Source organism: Cygnus olor, chromosome 4 (assembly GCF_009769625.2).
Source record: "Cygnus olor isolate bCygOlo1 chromosome 4, bCygOlo1.pri.v2, whole genome shotgun sequence".
Taxonomy (NCBI): Eukaryota; Metazoa; Chordata; class Aves; order Anseriformes; family Anatidae; genus Cygnus; species Cygnus olor.
Genome location: NC_049172.1, coordinates 25,569,815 through 25,596,372, shown reverse-complemented (window position 1 = coordinate 25,596,372; position 26,558 = coordinate 25,569,815). Strand labels below are relative to the sequence as shown.

At 37.1% G+C, this 26,558-nt stretch overlaps 1 protein-coding gene across 1 annotated transcript in view; it reads left to right on the top strand.

Moving 5' to 3' along the window:
* Positions 1-26,558, top strand: part of GALNTL6 (polypeptide N-acetylgalactosaminyltransferase like 6) — a 457,489-nt gene that overhangs the window by 149,258 nt on the left and 281,673 nt on the right. Inside the window, 1 exon segment of the mRNA XM_040555653.1 lies at positions 17,587-17,695. Coding sequence (XP_040411587.1) covers positions 17,587-17,695 — 109 coding nt within the window.

The window sequence follows — 26,558 nt, the reverse complement described above, 5'->3', positions numbered from 1 at the left end:
CTTAGGTGTGTTTATTTTTCTCTGTCTTCAGGGAGATGCAACCTTTCCTATTCATCCACAGAGCTGAATATTTTTTCAGGCATCAACATGTAAATTACTGTTGTGTCTTTCTCCCTGGACTTGACAGAGGAAAAGAGGGCTACTGCTTTGACTATGCCTTACTGTTCTGCCTAGTCTAATACATCAGGTATTCTCTGCTTGATTTTTCTCTGCTCTCCCAAAGTGCTTTGGAGGTTACACCAACACTTTCATTAGGTTTTGAAACATTAGCTTTCATCAGCCAGTAGCACTCAGCCTAAACCCTGATCTCACTTTTGTGTAGGTGCTTGGGAGGAGCGCAAGGTAGGCTTCTATGAACTAATTCCTTAATTAAAAAAGAAAAATGTTATTATGACTGTGTCTTGAATTTAGCGCTAGTTAGGTTCTTAGTGCAGTGAAAATATAATTTCCCATGCTGAATGAATGATACTGTTTCATTGCTTATATTTCTCTCCTCATCTGTTCAGACTTAGATTGTAAACATATTTGGGGTAAAACTAGGTTTTGCAGCTGAGCACAGTAGGCTGATGATTCTTAACTAGAGCTCTTAGACACTGTCATGAAACTGTCATAAAAGCATAATTACAACTGTTCTAGGTACTGTTACAGAAAAGCTGTCCATGAAAACATTTATTAAAATTTGTTTGCACTCTGAAATTCCATTAAATTATGTTTTGTTTTGTTTTTGTTAGATCTGCAGTTTGTATGAGTGCAGAGGCTGGCTGTTCAATTTAATGACAAAAACACACCCTTTTTTCGTCTGTTAATATCATTCATGCTGAGCACAGCTAAGAGCATAAATTCAGTTTCTTCCTTCTCCTTCATCTGTACTGGATTTGATTATTCACCTGCAATTAAAGGATTAACTTGTGTAAATTTGGGGAGGCACATGAATATGCACAGGTGTTTCTAGGGACTTTAATTCAGCTGCTCAGAAACGACTGTCAGAGGTTTGCTTCATTTAGTGTTTGTGGTGACTTGATCAGCTTTATGTAAGTGATGGGCTTCTTCATTTGGCTATATGCAAGTTCTGAGGGTACAGATGTTGACACCTTTCTTCTAAAGTAACATGTAGTGGTGACTGTTAATATAAATGTGGTGATAAATACTGTAATAAAAGAACCTTACTCTATCTTTAAATACATTTCTGAGATATCTTACAAATCACTATTGAGCTGTTAATATATATTTGTATGGTATGTGTGCCAAGCCATGGTATACCAGAGAGATAATATACCATTCAGAAATGAAAATTTACCATTTAAATGGATGAGATGTATTAAAAATATGCTGTGCTAGTAACTCAGGTTTAAAAGAATTTCGTCTTTAAAAATAGCCTGGGTACACAATTCTAGTTTATATGTAAAGTTAGGGAGATCTGTAACTTTCAGTTTTGTTTTTTATCTTTTTAATGTCTAGTATTTAATTTTGCCTCACTGTATTCATGTCAAATGTGCTAGACTATGCCTCCAAAAACTGAATCTCTCCCAGGATGGTTTTCGCTCCATAACTGCAAATCTTCTGGGGTGGTGGAGGAAAGGAGTCTCTTTTTCTTTCTTTTTATTAATATTTTTATTACTACTCCTTCTATAGCTGTCGGCATTGAAGTCTCCAGGACTGGAGACATGAAAGACAAGGATCATCAGGGTGCAGCTATTACTATGGTTTTGTTTGTGCTTATGAATTTGTCATTTTAATGTTTGTCAGCTCTACAAGTTGTGCTCAATCCACCCAATGCAAGAGATGTGTGTGGGCCCTCTGTTAGAACGTTATTCTGTTAGGAATACTCCTGTGAATAGGACTATGTACTTAATTACTTTCAATTTCTTTGTGTTTTACATGAAAATTTTGCTTGTGGAAGCATGCATTTCTCAATAGCCCTTTTAAAGTGAGGTTTGCTTGAATCTCTCTTTTTCCTCTATTGTATATTCTGGTTTTATGGTATTTCTGTGGTTGTGACCTTTATTAGCTTCCCTAAGTCATAGCTCTCTGATGTTTCACTTGAATGTCTTTGTACCTGAGACCTCATTAATGTTTAATATTCATAGATGAAAAGTGAAATTTAATGTCTCCATGTATTCTAATATATATTAAGCTGACAATTTAATGTGTTTCCTTTTTGACTCCTCTCCAGACCTGAGACATTTTAAAGTTCAGGGTTTTTGTGTATTGAAATATCCAGCTAAGAGAAAAAAGGGACTAATAATATTAATCCCCGTAATTGTAACAGTCACTGGTAAAAAGTCAGTTTTTAAAAAATAGCTGCTTCATGGTGCTAGCTGAGATAATATCATTTTTTCTCTGTGTCTACATGGCAGTAATTGTCCTGGTTGTAGAGAGAATTGGCCTTTAAGGGAGCCCTGGAGTTTGCCTTGGAGCCACTGAAGCGTAGCTGGATATCGGATCTGTTGGGGAACATAAGGATACCGAGTTCAGCCAAGGCAGCACAAAGGGAATAAGAGTGTTTTATGTTTATGCACAGGGACTTAGCAAAGGCAGAACGGCGACACTCCTAAGCTCTCAGCCCGGAGGCCTGGTGAGAGCCAGCCTGCAGGAAGACGTGAGCATGCTGGGGAGAAAGCCTCTGCAAGGGCCAGGTTAACCAGCACTGCTGCTGTGACCCAGCAGGGGATGGGCAGGAAGGTCTGTCGTCTTGAGTGTACTGGAAAGCCTGCCCTCAAAGGAGGGGGTGATGGAAACGGTCTGTAAAACCAGGCTGCAGCACCTTTTCTCAGAGGTGAGGGCTATGGCAAGTGCAGTACCATTTCTTTGTTCATGGTAGTTCTTGCAGAACTTACACGGCCTGAGCGGAATCAAAATCATTTCATGTATTCGTCTGCTCAATACCACAGGAGGACCTCAAGTACAAATTCCTTAGATATAGTAACTAAAACATTTTCAAACTTAAGTGCTGCCATCAGTAGGAACTATGGGTACTATGAAAATTAGGCTGTTTATATTAATAAGTAAACACATTTAAATCCTTGGCTTTGGACATGAGGTAGGGAGAAATTTTTCAAAATCTATAAAAGCAGTGTTTAGCAAAGGTGGATATAGCTTCTTCTGTCAGAAGAACTGTGATAATTATTTTCAATGTCTGTCTTTTTTTTTTTTTTAAATAATATCTTATGTTTAAGAACTGCTCACATAGCACACAGCTCCAGACCTATCAATTTGGTGTTTATATACTACAGGCAAAAAAAAAAGTCATAGGAAAGCTGAAGGTCAAATCTTTAAAGTTATGTTTGAGTTACAGTAGTTTACTCTGTTCAATGATGTGTAACCTTAAATTCCTACCAAAAGAGTGGGAGACAAGGAATTAGAAATTAAAACTCAGTGTATCAATCAAAGCTGTTCTTTCACCTTACTTTAATATGCTATTCACATTCTGGCTGTTGATAAAATTAGATTTAATTAATCACAGTACTCCTTTTAGTGAAATATACTGATTGGTTCTGTAATTGAAAACTATTGGCATAAAATGGAAAGGTCAGCTTAAATGGCATTAGACAGAGAAGATAATCTGTTTGTCCAATTTCAAAGTTTTTTGGTTCAGAGGAAAAAAAATGGGGTCATTGTTTGAATTGAAAATAGTTCATTAAAAGTTCTCATAAATGTTTCCTCCTTCCAGTCCTGTTCCCATTCTCCCACCTGGGGAAGAGTTTCTGTGCATACCTGAATTCTTTAAATGTGTTCTCACGACTAGAGGAAATATCAGTGCTATTTCAGGCACAAATGGAGAAGGACAGGGCCTATTAGATCATCATTGCTAATAGTTTTTTTCTGGTAATTTTAAGTATATGAATCCTGTTGAACTTGAGTATCTTTGCAGGTTTGTGACGTAGTTTCATCTTGATTGGCTTAATTATCTATAAACATTTCAGTCATTTGTCCACTTTAAGTAAAGAGAGTTCACTGCTGCTCCATAAAAAAGTGTAAGATTGGGTTGGAAATGTAAAGTATGTAACTGCATAACATGGGTATGTTAGGCGATTTTATTGTCAGTCAGAGAGGCTAAAAGCATATTACAATAAATAACTTAGTCTTTCTTGCTTTCAGGAAATTGATAGCCTCAAGGTACTTGTCTTAGTTCTTTGTCCAGTTAGCATTGATATGGTTTTATTTGCTTTTTTTTTAATAAGCAGTATGTACTTCCCATTCTTAGTCTTACCCAATTACTAACAAAATAATACAGTTTTCTTCAAAGGTTCATATATTCCTGGGGTCAGCAACAAGAGATGAAGAGAAGTTGAAAAAATAAGAGCATTTAGTCAAGAGGAGAGAATAATTTTCATGTCTATGAAATGTAGCTGCTGGAAAGGAAATACGTTATTCGTGTCCCTAGTGGAAAGAACAAAGAAATAAATGGCTTAAATTACGGCAAGTAATGCAGGTTAGATGAAAGGGGAAGTTTTCTAATTGCAAGAATAATGAAGCATTGAAGTATTGCCTTGAGAGATTGTGCAGTCTCTGTATTGGAGGTCTGCAAGGGCAGATTAGTTAGATACTTCAAGGAAGCGTTTTAGGCATACCTGGTCCTGATTTGAGGTAGATTATGTCTCAAAGGAGCTTCCAGATATATTTTCATGATTCTGTGAATGATCATCAAATTTTGCACTTTCATGCGTGGCTTAAAATCTGCTATAGTAATGTATTTTTGGCATTTCAAAAAAAAAAATTGATAATAATTAGTAATGGCAACACAACAGGTAGTCTGCTTTTCCTTTGAGAGAACCCAATTTTGATAAATGTGGAGAATGACATTTTGACCTAAGATGTCTTGATTTTTATTTATGTATGTTAATTATGATTTTGCTTGGGCCTTTGTAAGATCATACAGCAAGTGGCTATGTATATCGTTTAGTAGCTTTTTCTAAGTTTAAGTGTGAATTTCCCCCTCCCAATGAATTTAGAGAGGAAGAATAAGTACAACTTACTCTCCCCATTTTTTCTGTTCACAATTGAGGTGACATGTAGAATACAGTTTTGTTGATTTTTTGAAATAGTTGATTTTTCTTTTGGAGTAGTAGGATCTGAAGAAGACTTTTTTTATTGGAATTGAAAAAAATGCAGAGGTTTCACCTAAAAACTGTTGAAACTATACCATCTTCTGTTTGTAAAATTATATCATATTAACACAAATTATGTATCTGCTACTAGTCTATTATATATGTGATAACCTATTTAAAATGAATAAAGACAATAATTGAAAACAGTTTGTAAGTGAAACAAAACAAAATGAACTAAATATAAAACTATTAAGAAAAAGCGAATAACGTTGAGTATTGAGCAAGTAGCCTAAGAAGTTGATTAAAATGCTGACATTTTTACTTCTGTTTCCCTGTAAAAAAAAAAAAAAAAAAAAAAATCAATGAAATCCAAGCATATGAAGTAGCTTGAGACTAGTGACTGTATAAAATTCCTTTGCTTAATATCCTTTCTGTGGACTTATCATTTTTTGTGCACACGATACTTGTCTTCATATATGTGAGGATTGAGCATTTCAAGAAAGGAAGGATATGTCATCTGTTGTTATTCTCACCTTAAAAATGAGGAAAAAAAAAAGCAACAGGAGCTGTCATAATATCTTGGTATTAAGATTCTTCAGAACTTCTTCAGTGTTAATTAACCTGTTCCAGAAATTAACTGGATTTAGTTAAAGGATCAAAATCTATTCTAGTATATAAAGGCATTCATGGTATCCTAGTGTTATTCTTCAGCTAGTAAGAGATTAAAACCTTTTTCTCATGTGAAAGGAGTATGCTAAACAATGTTTCTCTACCAAATCTTCCTCAATTTACTTTATTTTTACAGAGTTAAAAAACATTTAGAAGAAAGGAAAGAAAGTAAGTGTGGAAATGTGTATGAGATTGGGAATGGAATGAGCTCAGAGTTAAGCAAGATTCAGAAAGCATGATGAGGTGGAAAAAAAAAAACAACAAACAATGAAATCCACTTTATTGAAACCAGGAGGAAGAGTTATAGTGCAGCCTGAATAACATACAATTTCACATAGGCAAAGTAAGTGAAACAGTTTCTCTAAGTCAGCTTAGGAACTGTTTTTTATCTTTTTAAAAAATTGATGAATTTTAGACATCCCATGTGTTCGACCGTGAACATGTACAGCCACCTAAAATTGCTTTAGATCCAAATTTCATCATGCTGGCATCAATAGCAAGACTGCCATCAGCCTCAGTAAACCAGGACTGACTTCACACAAAAATTGTCGTGCTTCCAAAGACCTTGGAAGAGGACAGCTTCATACTGTCTTAAGGCTGAAAGCTGAACAAGAATGCATACCTGTCAGTTATGGTTAATCAGCTTTCCTTCTGCAGCAGTCTTTGGAGTTTGACTGAAAATCTCTTAGACAGTGGGAAATTTCTGTCTGATACTGACATAAGGAAAGATTTCTTTGGGAGAGAGTAACGATACATACAGTGGAGCATCAGAAGCCTACTGATAAGAATTGGCATTGGCATTTGAGCTGATTAGTTTGATTCAAGGTCTTCATTAAAATGCAAGATAAAAGTTTGTTTCCAGTGTACGTTCATTACTTCTATTAATCAAAATAGGTTTTGTTTTCTTTAATCTAGTATAACCCAAATTCCAAATTCCAAAATAAGTTATTAATGACATATTTATATGGTATGTTTTAATAAATTCTTGAGCTGATGGATGCAGGATGGAAGAAGCTCCTAATAGGAACAGCGTTATTTTCTGCAACTTATTTTTTTTGCATAAAAGTTTACTTCCTAAAATAGGTAATCTGGAGTATTTGTAAACAGGTGAGCCCTATTTGCCGCTCAACAAGACAGTGAAATGTTTTCTTTCTCCATACAAACCACAGATTCCATATGGACATCGTCAAAACCTTCAGTATGCTGCAAATCAATGCTCTTGGAATAAGAATTATTTTGTGGCATGGATCAGGAAAGAACTTCAAAAATACTTTTTAAACATATCTATCTGTCAGTCTATTTTTTTTGTAAAATGTTCAGTCAGCTGTGTAAAGTAAAAAGTTACTGTATTTCACCTGTATGAGAGGCTGTTTTGTAGTAAGGTAATTTATCTATAGAGATTAGAATTTAAAGCTCATGAAAGCCCTTATTAAAAAATCTATTACTCTTTTTTTGTAACAATTGAAGAATATGCTTGTAGAAGGCTATTAGCTTTTACAAATACTCTGAGAGGCTAAATTAAGTTTTACCTTATACTGTAGTTAAAAAAATATGGAATATGCTCTCCATTGCTACAGAAACTCAATTTTTGTAACATTTTTTTATTGCTAAAGCATGCAAGATAGCAAGTTTGCCTAAAATAAGTTTCTGCGTCTGACCTTTCTATAACAACCATTCTATTACACCAGAATATGCCAAAAATCCATTTCTATTGAAAATATTGGTCAGCTTGGGTTATTTTTAAAAGAAAAGTAATAAATGGTAGCTATTTTTTCTAATATTGCTGGGTCTGCTGGGTCAGAGGTATCAGATTTGCTGCAAGGCTGTTATCAGCTGTACCACAGAGGTTTGAAGAAAGTTACATTCATGAATAAAATGAAATTTTTGAGAAGTACAAGGTGCACCAAAGGGAAAAAATAGAAAATGCTTCTGAAATATTGTTGCATGAGACAACAAAGTTGAAGTTTTCTCATTAAAGACTACCTGACTGTACTTTAATTGCTTGATTCTGTACAGTTTCTAAAATGTTTTCAGTACTTTGTGAGTATTAAAGGATAAGAGAGGATGAGCTTTTATTATAGGAAGTTCAAAGGTAAATGATTTTAGATGTATGTTAGGATAAGAAAATGTGGCTATCCATCCCCATTGAATGGATACCTCAAAGTGGGAAACAATTTCGTGCTTAAAACACCTGACACTTGAATTCTACAAAACCACTTTGTGTCTTGAGTTGCTGAAATGGCTAATACAAAACAGCATGATTCTTTCCATAGTGAAAATGTACAGACGTTATGCTAAACATGAGGAAAAATATGCTTATCTGAAAAATTTGTTAGCAATAAGCTATATCTTTATTACTCATCTTTGCAATATTGCAAGCTGCAGGTAATCAAAAAATTAAACAGTCCCTAAACAGTAAATAGATCTCTCTCCCCCACCTTCTCTCTCCCCTGTTTTTAAATGACATTTTAAGAGTTAGCAAAATTATTAACAGCCTGATTCTTTGGCATGGACATTGGGCTTTATTTGTTGATTTTTTTTGTTGGTTTGAAGGAGAAGAGAAAGCTTGTTTATATATAAAGTACATACTTACAACTTCTTGTAACTGTATGACAGGTTTAAAAATAATTAATATCTATCATATAATTAATTCAGGAGTTATTCACAGTTGTCCTTGACATTGTTCATTGGAAGGGTCTTAATAATCTTTACTTCAAAAACTAAGCAATAGTCATACTGGCAAAAGTCCTGCTGACTATCTTTGAACCCTTTTCATGTTTTGTGAAGTGAAAATAAATTGTGAAAGAGGCACTCATTAAAAGCAAGCAGCATTAAAGTAACTTCAGGTATGATTTTAAAGCTGCTGAAAATTAATAATAAAGTACGGATGTAGACTTTCCTGCAAGGTTACCATGTTGTGCTGGGAAAGCACTCTTTCTTGACTTTGGCAAGTGCAAGAAGGAAATGAATTCGTGAATCGGCACGTTATCAACATGTGGTTCAGTTCATTTGGAGCTGTCATAGGAGCTCATGTTATTTTAGTTTGGTTTCTTTTCGCAAAGTTGGAATTGAGACAAGTGAAAATAAAACATTAAGAAAAGATTGGTTTGGGTGTTGTTTTAGCTATTGAGCAAATCTGTCAGCAGCCTAGATCACCAGGCAGAAAGAGGTGGGAGTTGCTTTCTCTGATGAATATTTTTTGTTATCCCATCAGTGCAGATCCTACCTCCTGTCCTGTAGTCATGTAGGAAGCCAGACTTCACTGCTAGACTTTGTAGGTCACAATTCATGGTGTTCGGGTTCAGCAGGTACACAGGAGTCCAAATTCCTATGGAATTCGGTGCTTTTTATCTCCTTCCCACAGAACGGACCATACCCTCATCCCTCTCCTAAAGGGCTGGAGTGTCTGTCTCATGGGGAGAAGCTGAGGGCTGGCTCTGTTTAGCTTTAGGAAGACAAGGGTCAGGGGCATGGTATCAGTAGGTATAAACACCCGGAACTGGGGGAGCCAGACCTTTCTTAGTTGTACCAAGTGAAAGGGCACTGTCTGAAATACAGAAAAATCTGGTTAGACATGCTCTGATGTGCCCAGGAACTTGGTGCTCTTCTGTCCCAGTCAGCTGTATTCTTTGGGGGTTTCGAATACATTTGCCTGCACTGCCTGAATGATTCTTAGCAGTCAGGAAATACAAATTTCAACTTTCTAGTTGCTTCTTTTTTATAATAATAAGAGATGCTAGCATGTAATTTGTCGTTCATATGACAGAAGAGATGAAATTTCCCTGATTCTTTTAGTGAGGTGATAAAGAATATTTTAGAAATGTTCCATGTTGAAAGAAATGAGAGAAATAGATATAGACATATACACGTTGGGCCTACCCTCCTATATATCACAGTGGAAAAGCTTAGAATTTTCCTTGGGGTATCACCTGATGTATTCAACATAGGAGTTCATGAACTATTTTCCTGATAACTTTTAAAATATATTTGTTTAAAATTGTTTCCTGAATGACAGTGCATACCACAAGTTCTTCATAGAGGAATGATGAATGCAAGACCGTATTAGCGCTAAAGAAGCTGTTAGTCTTCTCATCCCAATGTATGTTATTAGGCATCTGCAGTCTTCCACAGTTTGACATGATAAATCAAAACTCTCCAGTAGGCAAATGCATCCTTACAGAGTTCTCGTACACCCATTGCTCAAGCATCTGTCCACTGGGTCAATAAATAGGAAGTTGCGATGTTTTTAAAACCCATGTTATAGCTTTTTTTTTTCTGCACATTTGTGACTTCATCAATATAACTGTAGTGCAGCAATAACAACTTTTATACCCATCTATAAAATTTCTCAGTAATGAAATGCTTGGGGAGTTTGGCATTTTCTAAATAACCTTATTAACAACTTCAATTTGGAATTTATGGCATGATGTTACTGGCTTGTCCATGATACTCTAGAACCTAAAAGCACAGAAAGTCTGATGTAAGTGTTTCAGAAATGAAATAACCTTGAGTTATTCCGATGTCGCAGAGTAAATCAAGTGCTGCCCTTTTTTTGATGTGCTGGGCTAATTATTTCAACTAATGTAAATGTCAGCGCAGTGAACACTTATTTGCTGTCGCATAACAAATAAATGGCACGGGAAATCTGAGCATATGAAGAAATTTATCATATCCTCAACTCTATATTGTATCGCTTCAAGTCAAGGATTTAGATGGTGATTTATTTTCATATTTTGGGAAAAAAAGTTTTAAGTTTACTTAAATTTTACTTAAAAATAAAGTAAAAAATAAAATTAAGTAATTAAAAGCCGCTAATTATGCATGGATCTGTTCTGATTTTTTTCTTCTCATTGAAAGATTCTGAGCATTAGAGCCTTTGCTACCTTCTCTTGTTAGCAAATACTACTTGTCTACATTTTACTGCACTACTGCATTTTACTGCATTTGCTTCATCCTTAGCATCTTGTAGCCTAATGAGTGTACCCAGCTTGAGGGCAGTCGTTTGCTTGATGTGTGTGTTTGGGTGTGTGCTGTAGAAGGAGGTCCCTCCATTGAATGTCCCTCCAGTTCTCCCCAGGCATCTCCTGTGTGTCCCCAAAGTGCTGCCCCCACAGGCAGCAGTTTTGGAAGGCGACGGCTGGCCAGCAGTGGTGTGGGACCACCTGGAACCATCCATGAGCATGGCTGGTTGCTCTGTCAGGAAGGGCAGCTGCTGCCCACCACCTGCAGCCCGCCCCAGTACCTGCTGCAGCCATCGACCCCTCATAGAGGGACAAAATCCTGGAGAAGGACCCTGAGAAGCATGTAACCTGTGGGTTCAAAGCTATCAGCAGGTATTTTCAAGCTGTGCACTGCCTGCTCCTGGTATGTTTAGAGAAGATCACGGTGGATCCAAAGCACTAGACTTAATACTTTCGTTTTATGGTGATGGGAACTTCGTAGGCGCTTAATGACTGTATTGTCCCTATTCACTCTGCATAGTGCTTCTATACAGATCTCGGTTATACATAGGCAGTTCAGATGTGAGACCTTTTTCATTTGTTAGTCTAATGCTGAAGAGTTGCAGGGAAGGAGAGCCACACATGCAATGGTCAGAGATTAGGCATAAAGGCATAGAGATGGGATAGTGTGATGTTTGGATTTTTTTTTTTTTTTTTTTGCTAGATCAGGCTGCCTTGTAGCAAGCACCTCCTTAGGGGAAATAGCATTTTGGTTTTCATCCTGAATTTCCTCGGCTTGTCACTGCACCAGTGTGGATGCTGCTTGTACGTGGAAGTGGGAGAGCCTTTGACTTCAAATTTTGGGTGATACAGAGCTAACATTTCACTTTAATAGTCTTGTGCTAAAATTTAGCATAAGAAAAAAAGGGAAATCTTCAGGACTAAGTAGTTTTCGTGACTGTTCCACCTATTGGGAAGGAAGCTTCATGAGAATGTCTGTGTTCCTATGCTTGTAATGATAGCAGAACTGAAATTTAGAAAATGGACACCTTGCAATTTTGGAGCTGATTTATAATATACATATGGTGGTATATCCAATGATACCACCACTTTGAAAAACGATCCTTACCTTTATTCTGATAACTGAATGAATTTCATTGCTCAATGAATTTTCTGTTTTTGTTTGTTGGTTGGTTGTTTTTTTGTGTGTGTGTGTGTTTTTGTTTGTTTTTCTTTTTGTCTAGTTCAATCACGGTAGTTGGTCAGGGCTTAGCATGGTGTTAGGAAGAGGGGAAAAATAGCGAATTGTCTTTTTTACGCAACACTGTTTACAAACACTATACAGAATCTTTTATTTCAAGAATGAAGGTGAATCAGACAGTGGTTGCCTTTATTCTTCTGTTGAAACATCCCTGAAAATGTCTAATGTCAGTGCTTCTATGCCACATTTCTTTCCCATGTGCATCTTTCCTGAGCAGGAACAAGTGCCTATGTTCTATGTAAGATTATTTCCTGAAATTCATTATACAATTGGAAATGGTTATGCTGATCAGCTTTAATGATGTTTTGTTAATGCAATAGTTGCTTGTATATTGGTGTTCAGCAAAATAACCCTACAGCTAGTGAGTAAATCCTCAGGCTCAAAGTGAATCTGTAATTATCTCTTGTATTTTTTAGAAAGGTGCATTTCCACTGATACGTCATCTTCCTTTGCCTGAGACCCCTTTAATTGTCTGTCTCCTCAGAGTGAAATTAAAAATAAATGAGTTATTCAATGAAGGCACTTGTTTCTGAGTTTGAGCTTTCAAATGTCATAGCAGAGAAGCTTTTTTCCCTATGAGGAATCTAATCGTCTGTGAGCAAGATTTTTTTGATAATTGTGCTATTTTTTGGGCTCATCGTATTCTCTGTAATTGAACCAGATGTTGAATCTTCTCTAGAGGAGAAGGATCTTCTGAGTCTATGTAGTATTTTATCAGTCTTGCATCCCTAAAGGTTTGAGGTTAATGTAAAAATGAAATAGTAAGGCAGATGTTGTATGTAATGTTGCTGTAGGTGGGTAATCCCTCTTGGTCCGAAACACTTAAAAATGTGCAACTCACAGCTGCATACTAGTTGTAACAAATGGTTGGATGATAAATTGTTGTAGGATTTTTTTGACATCCAGTCACAATCCAGCTCTTTGTATGCAGAGTGACTTTCACTATTTTAATAGTGTTGCAATGATAAAAAACAGTTCTTAAATTCAAGAGGCTAAGGGCTGTAGAGACAGATTGCACTATTTTTGAGTAACTTACAGAAATGTTTTGGAGGGGAAAACCCTGAACATGTTTCAGCTTGTCTTCTCTGCTGGTTTCTCATTTCCATACAATAATGTATCACTAAAGAATATGTGTAACTAAAACTTTGTCTGGTTAAGAATTGTTTCACAAGCCAGTAAGCAGTTAGTCACTAAATCCAAGAAGGCAGTAGTGATATTTAATATGACTAAGTTGAGTGCTTTTTGCTTTTGAGCACTACTGTGAATCTGTGGCCTGATTTTTTGAGGCGAAGGAATTTCAGCTGATTTCATTTGGTATATTCACAAAAGAGAAAAGTGTTTTAAATATATAGGAATCCAGTTTGCATTGGTCAGACCTTGAACTTAACCATGGCTGTCTATCTGAAAGGACACCTAAAACAAAAGCTGATCAGGAGGGCCATGGGAAATCTGGTTGTGTAGGAGCACCTTCAAGCCTCATGACTCAGGTAGGCACTCCGACTGCATTGCTTCTGTGTTAGGGTGAAGTGCTTGTGGGTGCCTGGTCCTCTTTTCTTATACTCTGGTTTCCACTGGAAAGAAGCCCTGCTGCATATTTGGGGAGGAACCATAAAGTTCTCCAGTCTTACCACGCCTTAGTGCCTCAAGCATACCAAAGAGTATTCTTGCCTTTTGGTGTACACGCAGTTACAGAAGTGTAGACTAAAATTTTACACCAGTGTTGCCGTGTTGTTGCTGTTTAGCTGTATGAGAAGTGGGAACATGCAAATACCCAATATGTGTTCTCCAGCATACCTTGTCTCCCATGATCTGTTGCTCAGTAGTTTGCTTAGCCACAGATTAATAACCCTTGTTAAATTTTTCATTTATGGGCTTGAACACAACGTTATTTGATTATTTCTTTAAATGTCTAATCCCAAATTTATGCTGGAGGTGTTTGATAGCATGAATTTTTAATCATCGGTCTGGCTGCATTAATCCTAAAGAAAGGCAACAAAAGGTATTGCTCATTTTAGCATTTATATTTATGCTGGGTGGCCAATGTTACTTCAGTTTAGCCTATCAGTTTATGGTAGAATATGTGTTCAGTGAAATTTCAGATAATCAGGGTCTGTTAACACATCTGTAGTGGGTTTATGTGGCAAGGTTTTGGTAGCTGGGGGCTATAGGGGTGGTTTCTGTGAGAAGAATCTAGAAGCTGCCCCATGTTAGATAAGGGCCCCGCTGCTGGCCGGAGCCGAGCCAATAAGTGATGTTGTTTTGTGCCTCTGTGAGAGCATATTTAAGACAGGGAAACAAACAAAACAGACAACCAAGCCAAAAACAAACAAACAAAAAAACGCTGCCACACAGCATCTGGGAGAGAGAGAGGAATGAGAAACAGTCTTGCAGGTGCCAAGGTCAGTGAAGAAGGAGGGGGAGAGGTGCTCCAGGCGCCAGAGCAGAAGTCCCCTGCGGCTTGTGGTGAGGACCATGGTGAAGCAGGCTGTCCCCCTGCAGCCCATGGAGTACCACGGTGGAGCAGGGTTCCACGCTGCAGCCCATGGAGGAGACCACAGTGGAGCAGGTGGATGTGGCCTGGAGGAGGCTGCGGCCCATGGAGACCCCCTGCAGGATCAGGCCCCGGGCCAGAGCTGCAGCCCGTGGAGAGGAGCCCACGAAGGAGCAGGGGGTCTGGGGGGAGCTGCTGCCCATGGGGGACCCAGGTTGGAGCAGTTTGCTCCTGAGGGATGGACCCCGTGGTACGGAGCCATGTGGGAGCAGTTATCGAAGAGCTGCTGCCTGTGGGAAGCCCCCGCAGGATCAGTTTGGGAAGGACGGCATCCCATGGGAGGGACCCCACGTGGAGCAGGGGCAGACAGTGACCGTGAAGGAGTGGCAGAGATGAAGCGATAGGGACTGACCGCAGCCCCCATTCCCCTGCACTGCTCAAGGGGAGGAGGTGGAAGAGGGCGGAGGGGGGGAAGGCGTTTTTGGTTTCTTTCCTTTGTTTCTCACTTCTCTAACTTGTTAGTAATAGGTAATAAATCTTACTATCTCCTTATGCTGAGTCTGTTTTGCCCATCATGATAATTGTTGAGCGATCTCCCTGTCCTTATCTCAACCCTTGAGCCCTTTTCATCGTATTTCTCCTCGTTCCTCTTTGAGGAGGGGGAGTGAGAGAGCGGTTGTGGTGGAACTTGGCTGCCTACCTGAGTAAAACCACCACAACATCCTATATTATGAAGTGACTTCATATTCAGCTACTCAGAACTCATCTTGAGATTGACCATGGAATGTGCTGCAGTTCTGTCTTTTGTGTATTTGCAAGCAGCAACATAATCAAGGAATCATGGCCTAGCCATTACAGGAGGCAGTTAGTTCATGTATAACAAAACACAAGTTTGATACTTACGACATACTTATGATGTATCTAACACTGTACTTGGGGGTTTGTTTGTTACCTGTTTCTTCCTAGGGCAGTGTAGCTTTTCAAACATTTGAGGCACAGCAAGACTTCAGTTTGCTATTTCATAGTATTTGGATTTATATTTATCCTTTTGCTAGATTAATTTTAATGAATTTATTTACTTAAGTATATTATGTTTGCAAGAGGGCCCTGTAGTACATTAGACTTGTAAATGTTATCAGGTAAAGTAACTACAAGTAATTAATATTTTTTTTTAAGAGTATTGCATTAAAATGCAAATAGGCAACAGGAAACCAGCTGCTAACTGTACTACTCAGCTTCCTTTCAGAGTGCTGCAAGTTTGCTATTTAAATCACTGTTTTCAGGGAAAGGGACCAGCACAGGAATAAATTGTCACAAAAGTGAAGTTTATCGTGCTTTTGATAGTTCTGATAGTCTTGAATTCTTACAACCAAGAGATTCACACTGGCTGTACCCATGTTGAGAAGAGGCAGAAGTTTAATTGAAGTCAATCTGTCTGTGCCTCACTTTTAAAAGAGCCAGTTAATATGCTTTGAAGTGGCTAATTTAGGAAGCTGGGCTCAAGAATCATGTATAACTCTGTTCTACCTTGTGTTTCTGACTTTAAGAAACAAGCTGCTTAATATTACCATTTGAACGTTATCATTATTTGTACACAAGAATTATTGAAATTAATGAGTTCATTTTGAGGCCATGAAAGGTTGGATGAAATAGTTTTATCAGAATATCTTTAGTTCTTCAATTCTTACAGGTATGAACCTCTGGTGTATGTTAAGACATGAAAAGAAAAATGTTTTCTTGGAATACGTCTGCAAAAGTTGCAATAGAGGAGTGAACCCAGGCTGGATTTTGTTTCAGTAATATGAAATGTAGGTTACCCACCTTCGATATTAAAATTAAAAAAGTAGGTCATGTTAACAGAATAAGATTGTTGTTTCTCAGTAACTCATTTGTTTGGTTCACATGCTTCATACATGAAGAAGCATCATACATTCAGAGCATCACTCTTACATGTGCCTGAGATTTTTGTTGAGATTTCAAAATATTTCTCAGAAGAAGACTGATCAAATGTTGTTTCCCCAGAATTGCTTTGCAAGTGTGTTTTCACACATCCTTTGAACATGCTTAACAGCATTTGTAATATGCATTATACATATGCCCTTCATTCTTAACAGTGTGCCGGTTCAAACCTAGGATTAACAGAATAAGATTTTCTCTGTTACTCGTAAGCAGCAACAAATCGCTTCTTCTCTTTCTTCAGCACAGATATGGTAAATCATCTTGTTTGTTTATCAGAATTTGCTACACTTTTTTAAACCACATTTTTCGTAAATTAAGTGTTTAGAAAATGGCTAATGTTACTTGAAACCTTCTGCAGCCTTGTGATACTTCTTACAGATCTAAATTTTGTTTACTTCTAAAGTACTTCTAATGGTACTTTTTTATTTTTGTTAAAATACCAGCATTTGGCAGAAAGAATGAGGAAAAAAGAAAAAGTTTTCAAAGCTCTGGAAAGTGAATTTGTAAGCTCTTCTTAGCTTTACCTGGGAAATTGGAGTCTGGAAAGCAAAAGCTGCATGTTGCATGCATGCTTCTTTTTTGGTTTGCTAGTTGTGTTTGTGTTTTTTTTTTTTTTTTTTTTTGGGGGGGGGGGGGGGTGTTGTTTTTTTGTCTCTTACCACACATACCAATCTACTGATTTGAAAGTGCCTTGGGGGTCTCTACACTCTGCCTCTCTAAGGCAGTGGGCCTGGCCTTATATGAATAGCAATAACTCATCATTGGCTATTCCAGGAAACTCCAAAGCTAAAGGGGAATGTTGGGAGGTGCTGAGTAACTATAACTCCAATCTTGTAGAAATGAGAATTTAACCCCCAAAAAATCGAGGTACTTCCTGAGTTGAAGAATGAGGTGTTTTTGACAGCCTGCTATTTTAGTGGTCCATTTAATGTCCATAAACTTCTTGTGTAATAGCTATAGCAAGATGCTAATAGAAATGTTACAGATGTGTTTGACATACTTAAATTAATAATTTAGTTAACATCTAAATTCATAGTTTTCTCACAGTATTTAGAATAGTAGCTTCATTTTCCACAGTCAAGGCTCAATGTTTGCACTGGATAGACTGAATGTTTTGCTCACTAATGCCATATTATATATGTTGTTCTCTAGTAATGCAAACAATACATGTATGTGCATATTTATTTGTGTTTTTTTGTTTATTTGCTATTTTTGCAGACAGTTCCTTTGGGGCTGGGAGATGGACAGCTGTTCACCTGGACTGATGGCTTGAAAAGGAAGGACTGGCATGATTATGAAAGTATTCAAAAAGATGCCATGCGTTCAGGTATACTTAAGTTCAGAGCAAATTTAAGTGGTTTATTCATTTTTTTCATATGATTCTTCTTTCTCTAAAGTCAGCTAAAAAGAATCATAACAGTCTGTATTTGCAGCATGTCACAAGGATTGATAATGTTCTGAACTGAGGGGTCAGAACAAACAAACATCCTGTCTCTGAAAACAGCTAAGTGAAAACAAAAATGTGTTGAATGCTACTAGCTATATAATGATTGCATTTAGGAAATGGGCAAAAATATTAACAGAATATTTTTCATGTTGAAATCAGTTGTGATACTATAAAAAGAGTAGCAAAAGTGTTGGTTTCCAAACAAAGGGACGTATGTAACAACTGCAGCTGAGTTGTCTTTAAATCAGTGGAAAAAATCTGAGCCCAGTACCTATAGCTGTCAAGAATATCCAGGGTTATGTTAGGAACAAATTTTGACCCTATTACCATTGTTGAACTCCAATCTTTTAGTCGTACTTAGGCTAAAGCTACTTCATTCTGACAGTCTAAAATGATGTGAAAATGGAAGCAAATTGTATTTGCAGATGCACTGAAGGACATTTGGTTACACTGAGTAATATAATTTTAATGTACCTTTATGTACTGTGGGCCCTATGTGCAAACAAAGGTTTGTGTTCCTCATTCTGTCTTAGGAGCATGTTCAGAGTTGAATCTTTCTTTTGTAATATAATTTACAGCTATTCAGAATAAGATGAATTAAATTAAAAGGAAAGGAAGGGAAACAGCAGTTAAATTGCACCTTAATTAGTGTCTGAAAGTCATTTTACAAAGGCCAATCTACTATTATAAAATGAATCATGCTGTCTTGATCCAACTGTCAGAAGACAGCCAACACCTCCCCCCAAATACTGAATCCAGTTGACAGAGTCATAGTATTTGGTAAGTACTTCATTTTGGGAGGTCTTGAGCCACTAAAATATTTCAAGTGCAGATTAATTTTATAAACTGTTTTTTCCTTTCTCTTTTGAATATTTTTGATCACTAACTAAAAAAATGATCCTTCCCTTCTACGTGTTCTTAGGAGGAAACAATGTGGGGGAAGGGATGAAGATATTTTAGGCATTTTAGGATTTGTCAGATCAGTGTTAATTTTGTTACAAATTACATACAGGATTAGCGCTTATTCCAACTGTATGTAGAATGACAAGTATCTAAGAGAATGCACAAACTAGAAGCAGCATATATGTAGAAACTTGTAGAGATTTAGGGAATGTCGCATGTTTGGAATGTGGACCTTTTTGAGAGTAGTGCACTGACATTTTGGCAATGGACTTTTGATTCTTGAATATTTAACGTGAACCCATGTGTTTAGGAAAATAAATGAAAATACTTATGATTATCTGATGGATAGCTGTAGCATTACCTTTGTAATGCAAGCTATTGCATGGAGTTGACTAAGAAATTAGCAGAACATGTTATGTGGCATTGTCCTACTTGGGCATTCTACTGTGGTTATGATTTCACAAGTGTGTGGGTATTTTACCAGTAAACTTATTTCCTTGAGGAAAATAATGTATTAAATTCTTCTGACTTAGGTTTTTATTGGTTTCCTGAGTGTTTGCTGAGTTTGAACATCTTAAAAATCTTTTTTAAAAATTGTGTCATTATTCATTACATTAAACTAACTTTTAATGTTTTGTTGTTGAAATCACAATCTAGTAATGCAACTGCCAAGGTAGAGTACAGAAGTATCTCTGTGCACTCTTTTAGGACATTCTATAGAATTTCTGTCCATACTAGCAAACCAAAATTTTGAAATCAACTTTCAGTTAAAAATTACTTAGAGAATAAGCTCTACAATCTGAAGGCATGAAAATAACACCAGTGGAAGGTCTTCTCAGGTGATGTCAGAAAAGGCAGTCAGTGGCTATTACACAGAAATGAGGGAAATAGTGAAGTCTTTTTAGAATCCAGTTTATCTGTAAATCTTAGTTTCGTGTGTACTGGGAATGGGCATTTCATAAACATAATTACAGAGAGGTGCTAACTTGGCTACTTGTTCTCTTGCAAGACCAAAAGTTTTTATCCTCATTTATTCCACAAAATCAAAACTGATGTTCCCGAGTTTGATAGGTGTGCCTTGAAAGGTAATCATTTAATTGTTTTAAAGCTAAAGAGTAAAGTCACAGAATAACAGAATTGTAGGGGTTGGAAGGGACCTCAAGAGATCACTGGGTCCAATCCCCCTGCCAAAGCAGATTCCCTAGAGCAGGTTGCCCAGGTAGGCGTCCAGACTTGAATATCTCCAGAGAAGGAGACTCAACAACCTCCCTGGGCAGCCTGTTCCAGTGCTCCATTACCACAAGTCATTTGCAAGAAGTGCAGAAAGATTATACTATTTCTGTTTATTTCAAGTGTTCTAGCTCGTCTTTTTTGTCTCTAAAATTAGAAATAATCTAGCATCTAAATACTGAAGTGAGTTCATGTTACTTTTGGATTTGTGGGACTTTGTTGGCACCCCTGACATTCAAATGTGTTTTTATGCTGCTTTTACCAGTAGTTCACATTCTTTTAGCATCATGGCTGTACCTGAGAAGGATGTTGAGACTGGAGTGAATAATGGAGTGGCAAGGCTCTACATGTATAAGCTCCTGATACAGCAAAAACAAAATTAATATTCAAAGGCTCTTGCAGATAGAAAGGCTTCAATAACTTGTACTATTTTTTCAACTTCACTTACACAGAAATTGCTCATGCTATAGATCATTCCAAGATCAGTTTCTTTCAGCTGGGAATATTTGGTGAAGCCCCTTTTGAGGGGGAAACATGCTTGTGTGCTTCCCACCTGACAACAAAGGGCATTACAGATGCCATCGCACTGTATCTGCTTTTTACTGCCACTGTTCTGCCACTGAGGAGGTGAATCTGGCATCCACATGTGCTCCATATAGTTTTTATTCAACATTCTTTGATAGTTTAGAGATAGTTACAAGATCTTCATTGTAGGGATATGTTGCTTTTACATTTGAGAAGAGCCACCTCCAGATTCGGCAGATGGCTGCCTCTCTTCCGATCTCTTTGTCACTCCTGTGGTCCCTAGCAAGTGATCCCACCAGCTGGGCTTCCTGGCCATCTATTTCCAGACCAGTGGCCCCACAATCCTAGCCTCAGACCACAACTCAGTGAGAGTTGTGTATAATGGCTAAAAGTTCAGTCTAGCGCACTGATCAAGTCTGTGGTTATCTTGAACCCCTCAAGCCCCATCTTAGGTGTCACAAAGGACTTTTTTGGGGTAACCCCAGTAGGAACCTAATCACCACAGAACTGTTCTCCCACTCCTTTCCCCTCATCAGGATGGGGGAGTGTAAAGAAAAGAAAAAAGCAAGAAATCTCATGGGTCAATATACAGTTTAATAAACAAAGGAAAGAGGAATAAAGAAGAAAAAAAGGAAACCAGTGATGCAAAGGTAATTGCTTACCACCTCCCACAAACAGACTGATGCCCAGCTGATCTCCAAGCAATTGCTACTGTCTCCCAAGCTGCTCTCCCCTCCATTTTATTGCTGAGAGTGATGTTATATGACATGAAACATCCCTTTGGTCAGTTATGGGTTGTGTCTCCTCCCAGCTTCTTGCCTATCCCAAACCTACTTGTTGGGGCAACAGAGTTGGAAAAAGAAAAAGTGTTGAGGATGTGCAAGCACATAGTCAAAACGTTGGTGAGTGATCAACGCTGTTTTAGTCACAAATTCAAACACAGCATATATAGGCTGCTGCGAAGAAAGTTAACTGCATTCCAGCCAGACCCAATACACGTCAAAATCCTTAGAGAAATCTTTGATATAGCTGAAAGAGAGCTGAGCTCTCCAGACACTCCATAAATGATCCTGCTTTTCCAGCTCTATTGGAATAATTGAATGCTACTGGAACCAGGTTGTATGGCCTATAATTAAGGCAACAGTCTGGAAGTCTGTAAATTTAAGTTTAATTTCCAGTTTTCTCACAGGTATTTCATTTTCTCAGTGACTCAATTTCTTGTCTTGAAAAAAGATAATGCTTTCTAACTCTATCAATAATGTTTTAGGTTATTGTTTTTTACCAGTGGCAAAAACCCAAAGAAGTCTTTGGAGACATAACTCCTTAAAAATTAATTTGTTTGCTAGCCATATTTTTTCTGTACCCTAGTAAAAGTCTGTAAATGAACTTGTGATGTGGGACTGCACTGCTATCTGTTTTGCACATCACAAAAGGTCTAGTAGAATACTCACAGGTTTCTCTGAGATACGGCCGTGATCTTACTGATACTGTTGCACAGATTCACAAAATGGCAATCGGCTCCTACACCTATGCCCAGCTATATTATGTAGTATAGAATATGTACTGTACAGCCGGCATTGAAAGGAAATTGTTGTCCAGTCTGCTTAGATTTTGCTGTCTGACTTCAAACCATATGTCCTTTTGATTTACAAAAGAAAAAGAGGAAAAAAAAAAAAAGCATTTCCCCAATTTAAATGGATATGCAGATGAGTTAAAAATTCCCCACTAACAACACTCCAGATAAAGTTGGCATGTGAGTGATTCCTTCATCTCTAGAAATGATGATGCAATACTGGCACAAATGGTCACAGTTTAATAAATGATTTCTTGATAGTCAAATGCAAGGTTAGTGAAACAGATAATTCAGGCCATCCCAGATTGGTCATTTTCTTGCAAAGAAGAAATGAGTTGTGGATCTGCAGGTCACTTGGTATGTATTATCTGCCATGAATGAAGAGCCTGAAGTCCTAGATAGATATGAAAAGAAACTAATTTACGTGATACTGGTGAAAATACTAGTGATTCTGTCAGTATAGATGGAATGCCCAACCTTCTTTAGATAAATTTTATATGAATCATTGCTGAACTATAAATGGATTTTTCTTGAAAAAAGAACATTATGTTGAAATCATCATGATACCTAGTTTCGATGCTTTCCAAACATGGCATCTCAATTTATTGTTTCAAAATAAAATAAGAATTTGGAACTTGATTATTTTAAATGTATGTATAAAATAGCTAACCAATGTCTCTTCCCTCTGTTATTGGAAAAAAAAAGTATGTACCTGGATACACTGCTAGAGTAGAATAGAATCGTTCAGTTGGAAGGGACCTTCAAAGATCATCTACTCCAGCTGCCTTCAGTGCTAACCAGAACTTAAAGCATGTTATTGAGGGTATTATCCAAACATCTCTTGAGCACAGACAAACATGGGGCATCAACTTCTTCTCTAGGAAGCCTGTCCCAGAGTTTGACCACCCTCACGGTACAGATTTTTTTTTTCTGATGCTCAGTCTGAACCTCCCCTGGTGCAGCTTTGTGCTGTTCCCCCGCGTCCTGTCATCTGTTCCCAGGGAGAGGAGACCGGCACCTCCTCCTCTGCTTTCCTTCCTCAGGAAGTTGTACGGAGCAATGAGGTTGCCTCTCAGCCTCCTTTTCTCCAAACCAGGCTACCCAAATGTCCTCAGCATTGACTCATAGGGTATGACTTCTGTCCTTTTTCATACTTTTCTCAGATATTTTGATATTGTTGATCAATTCTATTTGTGAAATTACAGCCTTTGATATAGCCAAATTTTTCATCCTATATTGTAGACTTTAAAATTTCTAATTCTGTCTGGAATCTTCATTATTCTTTGACCACTATGATTTTCTGTAGAATGCTTTTATCAGGTTAATTGTATATTTTGTGTATGCTATCATGTTTAGCCTTGCTTTTTTATTATGAGTTAGAAAAAGCACTGGAACTACTTCTCTATTAGGAATTATTTTGTTGTTTTACTTGCAGCTTCTTTCTCTTAACCTAGTTTTTAATAATGTTTCAATATTTTCAATATCTCTGAGTGGAAATAAAACTTCCAAGGGAGGTCTAATAACTTTTTTTGGTTAATTTTGATATGTGAATGCAAGAAATCAATAGAGAGAATGTAGTGGAAGGTTGCAGAAGCAGCTAATTGCTATACTGTTAGTAGAAAAGGGAAGATAGCCAATTAGTTACAGTTATCCAAGTCCTGATTTACTCAAAGGCAGAAGGGAATGTTTAATGACTTTTATTAAATATACTGCTCATCAGTACAGAATAGACATAGTGAAATCAAAGATATTTTATTCAGTCATCCCAATCACTTCCATTTTTCTCTGAATATTATTCTTTCATTACTTCAAAACTAGTGATTGAAATATAGAAAAAGGAATCTGAAAGTTTACCTTTAAAAAGAAAAATCTTGATGTGATTGTCATAGGTACTTCAGGAAAAAAGAAAAGAAAAAAAAAGGTTGTTTCCATTTTCTGAAGCAACCCATTAAGTCAATCAGATACTACAATGGAGGGGGAGGGAACAAAGTAAGCTAATCAGAGAAACCGACTTTATTAGAGTGGATGTCATGCCAGCTTTCTGACAAGAAACCAGCGTTTAAACTAAGCGCTGTTTCTATTAATTTGTTTTCCTCTGGGAATACAACTGATGACATGCCTTGATGAAAAATATGCTTAATTTACATTAAAATTTTAAAAACTGTAAACAAATGCAAATCTTCCATCTGTCTTTTTTTGTGGCAAGTGGTAAACATTGTCTCACGTACATCTGAAAGTATTCTTGCACTGAAGTTAGCATTGTGAGTGCACCCTATGTAAATACAACTTGTGTTAATGACCTGGGTAGCTATTGGTATGTGTGTTAGTCCAGGTACAGCAACAATGATGGTATCAGGGTAGCGCAAGGCTGCCTGGATCTCTAGATAGAACAGAATTCCTGTATGCTGAAGACCATGGTATTACTGTTTATTGACTGGGCAGGTTTCTTCGCTTCGTAAGAGATTTCCCTAGTTCCCTCTTGTTGTCTGGGAAGAACTCTGAGGACATGTCTGTCAATATCTTCACTTCAGGAGCATGACAACTGGTGTGGTGCTAATGACCACTGATTTTCCAGGCTTTCTGAACAGAACTAGAAGTCTGAGATGCCCTGAATGCTCCTAAAAAGTATGAGATTCACAAGAGAGAGCCATGAACACCTAAGGCAGTAATTCAAAAGCATCCATGAGAAGAAATTCCGTTGATTCCACTGCTGTCTTTGTACCCTGGGTAAGACTAAGAGTCCTAGAGAATCTGTCAATGTCATTGTTACTTCATTTCTAAAAGTTATGATGCCTATTTCCATCAAGAAATTCTCTACTGTGTGTGCTCATCAATTACAAGTAATAGCATTAATGATGAATTACAGCCCTTCTCGGATAAGAGGAACAATTCAAATGCGCAATTCTTGGGCTTTTAGAGAAGTATAGATTGAACATTTATATTTGAATATGGTGCTATTTCTGATCATGAAAAGCTATTTCTAAGTACGACTGATAGCTTTTCCATTGTTAAATACTGCAAAAGGGGAACTGGCAGAATGGAAAAACGGAAACTTTTCAGCAGAACAGAACCAATGGGAAAACAACAACAAAAAAGATTGGATTTCTGAATAATTGTTGATCAATTCTATTTGTGAAATTAATAGCCTATAAAGAGACATGGAAAGATGGCATACCAAAAGTTTCTTAGTGTATTTTTTTGCTTTCAGTTTGTTTCACATTGTTAGGGAAAGAAAATATTTCAAAAGGCTGTTCGTTAAATACTTTTTTTTTTCCTTTATATGATATTTTGGAGATATTTTGGACTCCTTGAATGTGTTTGCTGAAATGATTGTGATATTTGATGGCCATTGAAAATTCACTATAATTGAAGCAAATTTGGGAAATAATGTTAACTGCCAGGGACCTGTGTTTAGAGCTCTAAACATAAATTAAAAAAAAAATCTTTGTCTTCTAAAGAAATGGGTTAAAGAATTGATAAAGTGACTTCTAAGATTTGGCTGTCAATACTTTTATGTTTGACTGTTGAGTTGTATTGCTCCTGTCTGCTAATAAATTCTCAAAGGAAAAAACTTCTGCAGTGGGCTGTATCACCCAATGGTTATCCCAACAATTATTGAGCCATTTGCACAGTCTTCCTTTCTCCTATTTATTTATTTAAATAGCATGTGGGAGACTTAGGTGGAGGGAAGGAATGAAAGTTATAATTCTTCCCCATATTCAATATCGTCTTTACTTTTCTGCTTCTTCAAAATGTTATCTTGGACAGGAGGAAAGGAGTTTTAAGCCCCTTGACCTTTACATGCCTCAGCGCAGGCATTCATACAGATTAGTTCATCAGAGATGTATTAAAATATGTATTATTAAAATATATGTATTATTAAAATACCAAATGATTGTTGCTTACCTAGAACCACGCAGGCAGCACAGACAGATAGCAACTGTCCTTCCATGCGTACACAGGTTAATCTTATTGTAAACTAGTATATCTCAGACTGAAGATTCTTGGTTATTTTCATATATTCAGAAGCTGGAGCTTAGAAACAAAACAAAACTAAACAAAGATACTGTAAACAAACTAAACAAGAACATGAAAAATAAATGAATTGTATATTTTTGTGATGAAAATAGAAATACTCCGTTTCTAATACTCTATATTTGTGGGCTTTACTGTTCAAAGGAGACAAAAGAGTCAAGAATGTTTTGTGTACACGAGTATGAAGTAGTGAACACCTGAGATTTGACTTCTGTGTGACCTAAAGAAATGGTGCACTGGTGATTTTATTTTTTTCCCATCACTTCTGATCTTAGTTCTTCAGAATGAAGTGTGATAGAATAATTTCCCCAGACTTCTGTGGTTAGTCTTTATTGTTCTGAACAGTGCCTGTTCTTAGGTTTAGAAGAACTTTTCAAAGCAAAACTTAGTGCCAGAGTGACTCTAGAAGTTTTTAGGCAACATCATACAGGGGAATTACATAAGATAGGGAATTGCATTTAATGTTGCTATAGGTTA